The sequence below is a fragment of the Pocillopora damicornis genome, chromosome 2, assembly GCF_964200805.1.
Source record: "Pocillopora damicornis chromosome 2, jaPocDami1.2, whole genome shotgun sequence".
In the NCBI taxonomy this organism is placed as follows: Eukaryota; Metazoa; Cnidaria; class Anthozoa; order Scleractinia; family Pocilloporidae; genus Pocillopora; species Pocillopora damicornis.
In genome coordinates this window covers 2241985-2254996 of record NC_142671.1, presented here as the reverse complement: position 1 = coordinate 2254996, position 13012 = coordinate 2241985, and the positions used below count along the sequence as shown (strand labels likewise).

Genomic DNA, 13012 nt, shown 5'->3' with positions numbered 1-13012 from the left:
AAAACAAAATTCACATAAACCCTTAAAATGTCGTTGTGAATTCACGTAAACCCTCGAGCCTGTGGCCTTCTGATGTGGAAACTGTTTAGGGCTGTGGAGTCGAGCGAAAGAATGTTCGAGCGACAAATGTGGTTGCGGTTGCCATGGAAGCGGCTCCTTCCGTTTTACGCGTCCGATCTTTCTCTCGTTTCACCAACGGAGAATCCAGCCCAGTCTAGCGGATATGAAAACGTGGTATCGGGTATTATCGTGTTCAACATACGATGCCTATTGTATCATTGCCGTAAATTAATTATAGTTTTTAAAAAACAATGAGGCGTGAGGTATGCTAAAGTAAAGATTAAATTTGGATTCAGTCCTTGTTGACTTGAGACTAGGACAAAAGCCTGATTCATTGACGGACACATTGTTTCCTGCACGAGTCTGGAGACTACAGAGGCTTATTCATGGCAACCATATTAGTAAAAATAGCAAAGCAATTTGGCGGAAAAGGCTCCTTAAGGTATTCTTAAATAGCTCAGTCAGATTGGAATTGTTTTATATGTTTACATGACCTTGAGGGTGCTTGAATGACAGATACGTTTGCTTGAAAGCGGATTTATGCGAAAAGTGACAACAAAGTGCAAAAGGAATGCTATCACACAACACAACAGTGTCTGTTTTGAATGAGTTCACTTGGATGGGAAAGCTTCACTGTGCTGACGTTTTTCGTTTGCTGTACATGTGGCATATATTACTAAAAGCTTTCCTGGAGAAAGATAACACTTGGATTATGAACACCAAAACTTCCCTGTTGGGTTAGTCACGCTAAAATACCACAGATTTGTATCGAGTGAAGGCAATTAGAAATTGGTCCTAAAACATGACGGATCTGAGGATAGTCTTTGCGAAATCTTTGTTCGTTTTTTTATGTTGTACTTTGAGCGAAGGTGAGTGACAACTGAAACAAATCCGGAGGACGAAAGCGCAAACTTTCGTCTTACCTTAACAACGACATCATTTCTTTAGTCTCGTGTGTTGTTCTTTTGTGGTGTATGCCTTTCAAACAATACGTTCCAGTGACATGTACACTATTGTAGAAATTGTAAAACAAGGCAACGTTGTTGGATGGGAATTTTTCTACCACGATATCTTAGATGGCAAATTTGGTTGTGTGCATGTCTTCTAATGACTGAAGTAAACTCTGTTATCCGATAGCGAAGATTCTAGTTGCGTTACGTGACCCAGTAGCATGGTATCTCGTGGCAAAAGCAATCTTTAAACAATCTCTGGCTTTTCAACAGGAGAATTTATTAAGGACTAAACTGTAGTTTGCTCGTCGTGAAAGGCTTAAAATTCAAATTTGAACCTCCAGTTACCATTCGTGTTTGTTTTTTTAGTGTTCTTCATCTTTAGCAATCCCTGAGCCATCCTCATGCTTTTTCGTTTATAACTTACCGAACCAGAGTTTCCAAATAAATTATGAAGCTGGAGAAAATGGAACCAAATATAGCGACAGAATTTCTTTGTTATTTGCGAATAATAATAATAAGCATAACGAGCTGAAATAAGTTGACAGCAATTTTCGAAACCAGGCATCATCAAAGTTTCTCAGTGTTCTGACGTACTCTAAAATATTCCTGTAGCTATCACTGAAAAGATGCAAAGGTTTTTTTAAGGATCCTTTTGTTTGTTTATATTGAGCTCTTTTTGGCAAAGTATGAATATATAAAGTTTCTCAGTCACCCTCCACTGAGGCTTTTAATGTTTTCATGTTCTCTAAGCAAATCTTCTATTATTAATGACATTTACTTGGATTGCTGTCTTCGTAGTTTCGTCTTATGACTTGAAAGTCTTAACGATTGGTTCCTATTCACCATTAAGCGGACCTTGCTGGGACGGTGGATTTGCTGTTAAGTTGGTAATGGATTTAGCTCTGAAACAAATCAATAGCCGAAAAGATGTCTTACCTGGATATAGACTGGAGATGGTATTGAACGATACAAAGGTCTGTCTGTGTTAAATTACTGTGAATTCCTGACCGATTAAAAGCACTTTTAAATCAAATATGGCAATAATTACAATTAGTATATACCACACAAAAGAAAAGTGCTTTTCGCCCTCGCTATTCACCTCCACTTCGGTGAATAATTGTCAACTGTAGGAACCACCACAACCAACGGCGCAAAGCTTAAAGTGCGCGAAAGCGCGAACGTAGAGGTGGAAACTTGCTTTAATTTCATCCTATTAGTCGTGAGAGTAGCGCAGCATCTTTGAAGAATACAGAAAAAAATCCTTTTCAGGCCGGGTAACTTTGATACACACTGATTTCCAAAATTGTTTCAGTGGTATCTTAAGACCAATATCTTGTATTTCATGGATTTTATTTGACAATTTCAGTGTGACCCTGGAGTGGGAATGCATATGCTATACGACCACATCTACAAAGGGCCGAACAAAATAATGCTTCTCGGGGCAGCTTTCTCTCCAGTCTCTCAGCCGATAGCCGAAACCGCTAAATTTTGGAATTTAGTACAGGTAAGATTTGAGCATATCTTGAACTGTAAATAAATAAATACAGTTTAATTTTAAACACTAGCAAAAGCCGTCGCGGGATACATCGTAGATCACAAATGCATAAACTCTTGTAACGCAACTCGCTATCTGTTCCGTGATATTGTGATAAGTTTGAGTAGCCCCACAAAGTGCAGTTCTAAAAACGATACAAAACAAAACAAAAAAATGAGCTTATCTTGTTGTTAAGTTATGGACAACTTCTCTCTCGGTTCCTCTGCGTGATATATATATATATATATATATATATATATATATATATATATGATTAATAAAGAAATAAAAAAATCGCCGAGTGCATTGTTAAGTTATCTAAGCACTTGAGAATTTTTAAGAACACGCGAGAAGCGTCGAGAAGCACGAGCCAAAGGCTTTGTTATATAAACACAGTATCTTTTTACAGACAAAAAAATTTGACTTCATTTTTAAATAAAGATAAAATGTTCGACAATCCCCGAATAAAAATCGTACCGCGTCGGCGCTAAGGCTCAAGAAGAAAAAAATGCGTTGATTTACTACAAAAAATAAAAATGGGTGTGATTTTTAATATACAAAATTCTTATTTATTGACTTTGTCCTTACCAACAGAAGAAATCTTTCAGGTAAATAGCCAAAAGCGGCCTCTGGCAAATCTTCCAGCTGTCATTTTCGTTCTCGGCCACGAGAACTACCTTTACCAAAGCCAACAAATACGTAACTTTCGGATTTTCGTTTCGTATTTTGGCTCTTCTCCATCTAAGAAAGTTTGAACATCACTGTCTGTAAGCGATACGGATTTTTCAGTGTTTTAGCACCCATAATCCGCGAAGATTCCGACAAACAACCATGGATTGAGAATGTTGAAGGCCTTGGTCGTTCATTAATCAACCTGACCGATTGGCGCAAAAGGCGAGTGACGTGTTAGCAGCTGTCAGCAGCTGATTGGCGATATCAAACACACATGAAAAAAAATCTTTATTTTTTTTTAATAGAAGGCCTCTAAAAAAGTTCTGATTTCCGTGGTTGGTTTTCAGGTGTCCTACGCGTCCACGTCTCCAGCTTTAAGCAACCGTGAACTTTACCCTCGATTTTTCCGCACTATTTCGTCAGACTTAGCGTTCAACCCAGCACGTGCCGCGCTCTTGTCCAAGTACGATTGGAAAAGAGTCGCCACACTACATCAGAACGAACCATCGGGAATATTTTCACAGGTATGGCTATTACATATTGCGGCGCACGATATTTTAACTTGTGTGCAGACAAAGTAAGCGCTACATTGCTAAACAAGATCATTCTTCTATCAGCACCAAAGGAACTGCTAGACTTGCAATCATTTATGATGAACAAATGAATAGATGAAACGTGATATTTAATGACTCAATATTTAATGATAAGGAAACCCTGAGTGAAGAATAAAATGCGGTTATCTCCACTTCGATAGAGATTCAAAGGGTCACAGACAAACTGCCAGTTTGATTTTTTCCTTTTAGCCCACAAAAGAACTGCATAAGCTACTTGCTAAAATGAAGGTTGAGATTGTAGCAGGAGAAAGCTTCACCGGGAAACCAGCTCGCCAGTTAGCGAACATCATGGTAACACAGTTATTATTGCGGAGTAATAATCGTTGACCGTGATTTGGCTGTAACTTTTGAGTTTTTTGGAAATTTAATTACAGTAACTTTTTACTTCTAGGAAAAAGGAGCGAGGATCATCATCGGAAGTTTCTACGAGTCTGGTGCAAGACAAGTTTTCTGCGAGGTAATTTTCTGACTTTTTAAGCTTATATATTACGCTCGATAAAACTAGCCTCAAATCACATTAGAGATTGTTTGTAAAGAAAGTTTCAATCTTTCATTTTCTTGGTGATGGTGTCAAAAGACCAGCTCAAATGAACAATTTCTCAGTTCGTAATTTTCCTTCAGTGGTCTGATCTGCACCATCGATTAATTTTTATATAACTTATACTGAATTACCTGTAATTAACTCATCATGAAGATTTCATTCGAGCTCGATTTTTGTGACGCAAAAATGCAACCGAAAAGTCAGTTTAACAACTAGCTGTTATGATAAAGCGATTTGGATATCTGTAATTTTGACGTATTTCGTAACTTCCCGGTGCCCATATTTCGCTTAAGTTGTTACCACAGAAATTCAGTACTAAATCCACTTCTAGGCTTACAAAAAACAAATGTTTGGCGAGCGATTCGTATGGATAATCATCGGGTGGTACGATGACAATTGGTGGAAGAAACGACTGGATGAGGAGAATGTCGATTGCTCTCCAAGTGAGATGAGCCAGGCAGTGGAAGGATATCTTGCGACAGATCATGTGAAGCTCAACGAAGATGACATAACTTCTCAGAACAAGACTATATCTGGCTGGGTGAGTAATCTCTTAGCGAAATAAAGGGGCCTTAAATTTGAAAATAAAAGGAAGTGAAAGTAGTTTGAAAAATATTATGATATCGATCTGGATGTTGCATCAATTCGGATACTAAATGTTTTAGTTGGACTAGAGTAGTTATGGGGCTCATTAAACTAATCATAGAGCACTAGTTTGTACCATGTGCGTAAATGGACCGATCAGAAGTCGCTATTTAGAAATTACTCACGTTTTGAAATTTTTAGTGGCCATAGAACGTCCGGCGGAAACGAACCTACACATGGTTAGAGAAAATAACGTCATAGAATTACAAAAAAGCCCAGGGCTGCGATCAGCCAAGTAGTAATTTTACAAGTCATTCCGTGTGAAATCAAAGTAAGACCGTCTCAGTACTCTACAACAAAACAATCGCCAACTAAAGAAGTAGTAATAAAAATGTTATGGTTTCGTCAATAATCTTTACTGATACGTTTTATTGAAAGAAAACCTGGTCAAGATTTCAGTTTGTTGGTCTTGTCCTGAGCCGCGACCAGATCAACAAGCTTTTTACCACTTGTAAAGTTGGCTGAGCGAAGCCCTGGGTTTTTTTTGTCATTCTGTGACGTCATTTCCGCTAACCTCAGATGACATCATTTCTGCCGGATGTTCATAAAATTTCGAAATCTGGGTAATTTTCAAGTAACGACATAGGATTGGTCCATTTGCATTCTATAATCGGTTAGGACTCATTGAGACCCCTTTAAATACTAACCAGCAAAAATGAACAGGCTAAGGTAAAAATGAGCCACTTTCCTATTTAGATTAAGTTTTTAACGAAGACAGTACAGAAGTGGCGGAACTTTTCCTATATGTCAAACACGTTCGGTTCTTATAATTACCTCGTTTATAAGGATATCACGTTTACGGTATTGTTATGAAAAACCTATCTTCATCACTTTGAATTGAAATGCTGGATGTCAATTTTGCTGCATTTTTTCTTAGACTGCTCAACAATATGCAAATAAATTCAAGAACTTAACTAACATAAGCGCAGTTCACGAGTCCTCTTTTGCATATGACGCGACCTGGGCGATCGCTTTGGCCCTCAACAAATCCATACAGCGGCTTGCAGGTGGGTTTACCGTTTATTCTTTAAGTTTCCAGTAGCCAACAACGTAATAAACTTTGATTCTTCCTTTGCACTTGGTATCACAGACCGTGGGAAATTTTTGGAAAATTTCACTTACACAGACAAAGAATTGGCAGACGTCGTTCAAGAAGCGCTTAAGAACACCAGCTTTTTGGGTGTTACGGTAAGGAATTAACGAAAGGCAGTCAACATTTCACAAATATCGTGTCTTTTAAATTATCTAACTTTGCTGGAAAATGGAGGAGGGGGGGAAAGAGGAGAAAATTTACCCTCCACTCCTTTACACAGTCCTCAACAGTTTTTCCCCTATGCTACATAAATTAAAAGGTAGATTTGTCTTGCCTTAGGGTCCCGTGTCCTTCACAGAGAATGGAGAAAGAATTGGATACATCCAAATCGAACAGCTACAAGGTAGGACGGGTACGATTGGTATCCTTTGTGACTAAGAGTATACCATAGCTATGCAAATCTTATCCACAACGCTTTTGGTAAGCTTGAACACCTCATCAAGTTTAAACAATTTTAAGAGACACGGACTTTTCTGTCTTTAAAAAATATTGAGGTCTCGGTTTTTTTATTTTAGTGTGGAGTTGCAATGTTATACCTCAGTGAACCTTTGCCATTAACAACGTCATAATAAAACGCCTTACAAGTTTCATTAACTTTTGAAAGAAGAAAAGAATGTACAAAAAGAAACATAACATAGACAAAAAAACAAAGCAAAAAGAAACATCAGAACTACAGAAACATCATCAACAGCGACAACAACAACACATCAATAACAAAACAAAGTTAAAAGAAACATTGAACGAACAAACAAAAACCAAAAGAATTTTAGCAACCACTTACGAGAGGAAATTTGTGTTAAGATAATTTGACCTTTCACGTTGTCAATCAAATCTTTAGCGGTCTGTAATCAGATCATTTTATTTTGATTGTAAATGAAGGTGGTGAAAGCAAACGAGTTGCTGTCTACGACCCCGCCACTGATTCTGTCATCATGAATAAGAAAGAACCTATTAGGTGGCAAGGTTAGATCTGATATTACTTTGTATAGATCAATAAAATTGGTTTTAGTGTTGGAGTTGGAATAGGAAGCTTCATAAAATTTACCCTGGCCAATAATTTGAATGATTGCATGTTTATGGACAGTACTTCGTGTGTTCCATGACCTTGGAGCTTGCTTTCTTTTTTTCTCGAAAATGATGAAAATTAGTTACAATGACCAGATCATCTGCAAATATTTCTCAAACTTTTTGAGCTCATTGTGTGAGCTTTTTATCCCTACATAACCTTACACTGTTAAGCTGAGATCATAGCAGAAGAAGACCATAATTATGATATAGACCTCAAGAAGCAATCCTCACACGGATAAATACTCCATTCCTAAAATTATTGGTTTATTATTTCATGGAGGCTCTGGACCACCACGAGACCGTACTATCACGAGCGAGAAGCTGAAATTCATTTCTAGAGCACTCTATGGCTTCATGGCAACTTTAGCTGTTCTTGGAATTTTCCTTGGACTTGTGTTTCTCCTAATAAACTTTTGGTATCGAGAAAGAAGGTAGTTATAGATACGACATTATTTTAAAGAAATATTTAGCTAACTGTTCTTTAAAGTAAAGGCAGTATTTCCATACCTACAAATATTAGGACTAGTTCACTTCAGAAAGCTCAGAGAAATTTCCAGAGTAATTTATCAATATCCTGGACTTTGCAGGTTCTACATGTCGGTATCGGACGTCTGCAAGCGGTTGTCAGACATCAGAAAAGGATTGTTGCTCTAAAGATTGTGCTTATCGATATGACGGCCTCCACAGTCGAAAGATTAGGAGAGAGCGTCAGGGAAAATTCATTCCTTTATATCAATTTTGCATATACTAATTGGGAAGCGTTTGACTTAGAAGAAAGACGGTATCATTAGAGAGCTCATCCTCGAGAGAATAGGACGTTAATTAGTTATAAGCATTAAGGCATGCGAAAATAATTTCACAAGGAAAAATTTGGCTTATTTCTCTTTCTCCTACTGGACATTTCTGTGAGTTAATTTCCTGGCTAATGGTATTATTTTACACCAACAGGATAATAAAGATGTCTAGCCCTCGCCTCAACAACGTTATCGTGGTGGGTTGCATGATGACTTATTTCTCAGTGATTCTATTTGGATTGGACGGCGGCTTGATATCTACTGAGGAATACGGAAAAGTCTGCATTGTAAGCGTTGATATATCTGTTAATTGCTTGGGTTGGAAGTTGAAACTACTGAAAAATTGGTTAATGTAAAGTGTGTATGCACTTAAGCCTACTCGGCCACACCTTCCAACTTCCATGGCATGAAGAGATTAGGAGTATAACTACTCTCCACGAATTAGCGTGACAGTGTATAAAAAGGCCATTCCCTAAACGGCAAAAAGAAAATTGCAATCGGCTGCTTTTCGCCGTTTAGTGAAAATATTTTAATTTCTCTCTGTGGTGAAAAACTTTCCCCTAACTTCTTACTGGATTTATCCAAGGATTGGCGTGAAAAGAAGTTGAAATTAAGTATTGCTCGCTTCGGTTAAGCTTAGCTATTATGACAATAGAATTCGAGTGAGCCTTCAAACTGCTGTAAAAGTCAAATTTCCCCTTAATTTTGCTGATTACTGACTAATTTCATTTATATATCATTAATATTTTTGTGTTTACGTCAAGGCTCGGGCTTGGGTCATGTCCATTGGCTTCACTCTAGCATTTGGTGCAATGTTCGCTAAAACATGGCGTGTCCATGCCATCTTTAAAAGTATAACTCCCAAGAAGAAGGTGAGATTCTGATCTTCCGTGAACCAGTAGGGTCGCACTAGAAGTGTGGTGGGAAACATGGCTAAGTCCCTTTTACCAGCTTTCAACAACAAAGATTGCTTTTCAGGCCCCCCCCTCCTTCCTTCCCATTCCACATTCCACTCTCTAATTTTGAATTTGCCACTCTGCCAACCTCGAACAAATTGTTGACACTGTTTGCATCGTTGTCCCAATCGTTGCCTCAGATTTGTAATCGTGATGAGAGCCGAACTTTAATCTTTTTTTTTTTCCCAGGTTATTCGTGATGAGCATTTGTTCCTGATAGTTGGAGCCATTGTGTTGTTAGATATTCTTCTCTTGTCTTTGTGGAGTGGGATCGAGCCAATGCACACAGGCTATCAGAGATTTATAGACGAGGTGTGGTATTGTTCCTCCACAATGCGGGGTAATTGTAGCAGAAGTGAAGGTGCAAATGATTCTGAAATTATTTCCCTTTGTACTCTCTGAATCTTTGTTTTCCTTAATTTCTCCTATAAACCGTCGGCATTGGAGTTACTTTGGTAGATCGGATCGAGAGAAAAATGCGAAAAGGAAATGAAAAAGAGAAACAAAAGAAAAAAGAAAAGAAATGAGATCGTGTTAAACTAAAGGCATAGTTTTCTTACTTAGATGCGACTGGAGGACGATACGGAAATCATTCCTAAGCTGGAGCATTGTGAATCGAAGAACCTTTCCTATTGGCTGGGAGCTGTGTACGCTTTCAAAGGCCTCCTACTGGTCTTTGGAGTCTTTCTCGCGTGGGAAACACGCGCGGTTACAATTCCAGCCTTGAACGACTCGCGTTATATTGGTAAGTTCTGCTTTGGCTGATTTACCTACGGAAATATCGAAGTAAAAGACTCTCGGAAAATTTTTACTGAAAAGGTAAACAAGGAGATTTTTGCTGATTGGATTTGGTGCGGCATCTATGATCAAAATCTAGGATTTGGCAGTAGCATACAGTCGGAACCATCCTCTGCGACCACCTCGTAAGCGGCCATGTAACTCTCGTTAGTGACTACCTCTCGTAAGCGACCACTTTTAGAGATGCTTGTTTATAATTTTTAACTCTCTTTAACCCTCCCGTAGGCGACCACTTAACAGACTTTATCTCTCATGAGCGGAAACTAAAAATTGTTTCAACAAATGTAGATGTTGCTTAAATGGAGCTCCCGAAGCGTTTCCCGAAATATTAAACAATCACCATAGATCGTAATTTCTTTTTTACCTTCAACAAGCCGCTTAAAGTTGTTCCTATAGATTTCGATAAGCGTTGGCGAAAGGGTCAGGTCACAATTTTGCAGAATTACCCGAAATATGGACCCCCATGGCCTGACCTCTAGTAAGCGACCACCTTCCTTAAGTGACCACCAAGACTTGAGATTTCGAGTGGTCAGGAGGTTCGACTGTAGCTGTAAATCTAAATTTGACATCTTTTCTCTAGTGTGTTAAAAACGTGATATTATGCTCCAATCATGTAACTATCTAAATCTAAATGACTTCAGATTTTCCCGGTGTTGCTTATCGATATTTAAACCAATTCATTTTCGTTAGCGAAATAGAACAACGTCACGAGTGGACAAAATGAATGAATAAATAAATGAACAAATTAATAAATACTGTAGTGTAACGCCAGCTAATGTACTTGTTTTTCTTTACTTTTCATTGATCTCTTTTAGGGATGTCTGTTTATAATGTTGTAATACTCTCTATTCTCGGAGTGGCTATCACCTCCGTTATTCGAGATCATCAAGATGCAACGTTTGCCATAACATCCGTATTTATCATTTTTTGCACAACTCTGACCCTCTGTTTTGTATTTGTGCCAAAGGTACGTTTAAAACAACAGTTATACAACACTGTATAACTGTTAAACATTTAACTCAGCTATGTCCCTAAACTTATGCTGTATATTGTACATATAACTGTAAGTAAAGGATAGCCATGCCGCAATAACATGGAAAACGGAACACTAGATTAATTAATGATTATCCTACTCGCGCTTGTTGGATATGAGATGATAGATATTCTGTAGTGCCAAATTGGCTATAATCATCTCATATCCAACAGGCGCGAGTGGAATAATTGTTTTTACTAAAAACGCCTCCAAATATAGGATTTAATGCCGCAGCTTTTAATAAGCTGGCAACGAGATAGAGAGGGGGAGAGAGAGGGAGGGGGGAAGAGAGAGAGAGAGAGAGAGAGAGAGAGAGAGAGGGGGGGGGGGGCGAATATTATTTGTTCCTCTTTCCCTTTCATAGTACATTACATTGGAATATACATTATTAAGGGGAAGGGGGTGGCCGTTGTGATTCTCTGATCTATCGTAGGCAAACACATGAATTTCCTGAATGATATCGATAGCTTTGAATTATTAATTTAAGGTTATACAGCTGTGTTCACCTGATGGTGGAAACGAGGCTAGCAATACACGCAAAAGCACTGCCAATAATCCAGATTCTCTTTCAACCATGGACAAGAATGCAGTGAATATGACCACGGAAAACTCAAAGCTAAAGAAACAGTTGGCCGAGGTTAGCATCAAAATTTCATTTCTACATAGCAGGTAATTTGGTGTTAACAACTGAGTTGAAAACGTAAATTGGCCATCGTAAAGAGTTAAAAGGCTGACGTTTCGAGCGTTGGCCCTTCGCCAGAACGATTGACGAAGGGCTAACACTCGAAATGTCAACCTCTTAACTCTTTATGGTGGCCAATTTATGTTTTCAACTCAGTTGTTAACACTAAATTACCTGTTACACTCTCCCACCGACGCAACATCACAGTTTCTTTAGAAACTTACACGCTTTATTAATTTCCGCATAGCTTGTTCCAAATGATGTCAGTCTCTAAATAGTATTGAGAAGTTCTGAAGCGAAACGGCTATATCGACTACCACAAATAAGCATCGGAGGGGCTGGTTTAGACTGTTTAATTTATGATCAAGCGTTGGTAAATGGTCTTAAATGTTCTTTATGATATGATATGGTTATTATCAAAATGAGTGCATATACTAATAACTCTCGAAAAAACCTTTAAATTTGCAAGGGAATAGGAACAAGGATACTTCCATAATAACACTGTAACAGTTGAGGCAAACTGGTGGCATTCTTAAAATTCCATGTGTTCGTTTTCATTTCGTGGGGATAAGCCCAAACCGAAACAGATAAGGTCAACGTTTTCAGGAAAGTTTCCGTCGAGCCACCTCCGTCATATAACATACTTAAACTAAAAACATTTTGGTAACAGGTGTGAGTTTGGGGGCCGAAGTAGAGCAGCTGTAACAAGGCTATAAAGTTTGTAGCATCTGTTATTGCTAAAGCGCTTTTCGTTATCATAACCTCAGTGCAACCCACCTGGAGAAAAATTACGTGTGTGCATATGTTTGCAGAGGGAGAATGGTAGCCCTGAACGCTCAAATAGCTCGAGCAGCGGAGCATGCGCACTCTTTTTGCTGCAGCGTTTACTGAAACAGTTTGAATTTATTTTTCTTCCTTTTTTAGCGGGAGCAACACTTAATGGATCTGAAAAGACTTTTAGAGACCGTAGCACCAGACTTAATTGACGATAAAGAGAAGAAATTTAAGAAGAGGCAGTCATTGGTGACATTCAGAAAACCCGAACCGTCCTACACCAATGATAACTACGAGTCCGACGAGCGAATTTCAAGTGACAAGGGCTCAGGAAAGAAGACGACAAACTCTTCTGATAGTGGAGTGAAAATTTAACAGAAAATACGACCGAAGCGTTCAAGAGTTGGTCGAAAAGCTAGAATACACCCAACCAAGAAAAACATAGCTTGGTTTCCCCGAATAGTTTCCAGCTCTTTATAGAGAGGATAGAGGTAAAAACGCACCGCATACGCTCTGTTTTTTTTTTCAACATCTGACAGATGATATGTGAATACATTTATGCCACAAGTTATAAAACGAAGACGTATGTTTTCCTTTAGAGGACTGCCTTGCATTATTTATATTATAACCATTCAAATAGAGTCCAGAGTCTGATCTGTAATAAATTGCATTCACAATCCTTAGATGTCTTATCCGTTGTTGTTTATCCATTCTTATACTCCCCACTTCTTTGAAACCTTTGGCCATAGTTTAATACTAAAGACAACATACTGTTAGCTGAATGTACAATGAGCT

At 38.4% G+C, this 13012-nt stretch overlaps 1 protein-coding gene across 3 annotated transcripts; it reads left to right on the top strand.

Moving 5' to 3' along the window:
* Positions 1–166: 166 nt before the first annotated feature.
* Positions 167–12900, top strand: LOC113664550 (gamma-aminobutyric acid type B receptor subunit 2). Of its 3 annotated transcripts, none has more exons than XM_089196934.1 (19): positions 167–502; positions 1812–1987; positions 2380–2517; positions 3567–3743; positions 4023–4124; positions 4225–4290; positions 4706–4915; positions 5897–6026; positions 6110–6207; positions 6392–6455; positions 6992–7075; positions 7461–7611; positions 8129–8261; positions 8739–8846; positions 9120–9242; positions 9495–9675; positions 10544–10695; positions 11249–11398; positions 12368–12900. In XM_089196934.1, the coding sequence occupies exons 2-19, from the start codon at positions 1904–1906 to the stop codon at positions 12590–12592; spliced, it is 2376 nt and encodes a 791-aa protein (XP_089053060.1). In that variant the 5' UTR covers positions 167–502; positions 1812–1903; the 3' UTR covers positions 12593–12900. The 3 variants fall into 3 exon arrangements, with proteins under 3 accessions (XP_089053060.1, XP_027035963.2, XP_089053059.1); XM_027180162.2 differs by having other exon boundaries at positions 381–929; XM_089196933.1 differs by lacking the exon at positions 4023–4124 and having other exon boundaries at positions 381–929.
* The last annotated feature ends 112 nt before the right edge of the window (positions 12901–13012 follow it).

Coding starts and splice junctions, on each gene's coding strand:
- LOC113664550 (XM_027180162.2), top strand. CDS start 863: ATGACGGATCTGAGGATAGTCTTTGCGAAATCTTTGTTCGTTTTTTTA. Junction 7,076..7,460: donor AGAACCTATTAGGTGGCAAG/GTTAGATCTGAT, acceptor TATTTCATGGAG/GCTCTGGACCACCACGAGAC. Junction 11,399..12,367: donor TAAAGAAACAGTTGGCCGAG/GTTAGCATCAAA, acceptor TTCCTTTTTTAG/CGGGAGCAACACTTAATGGA.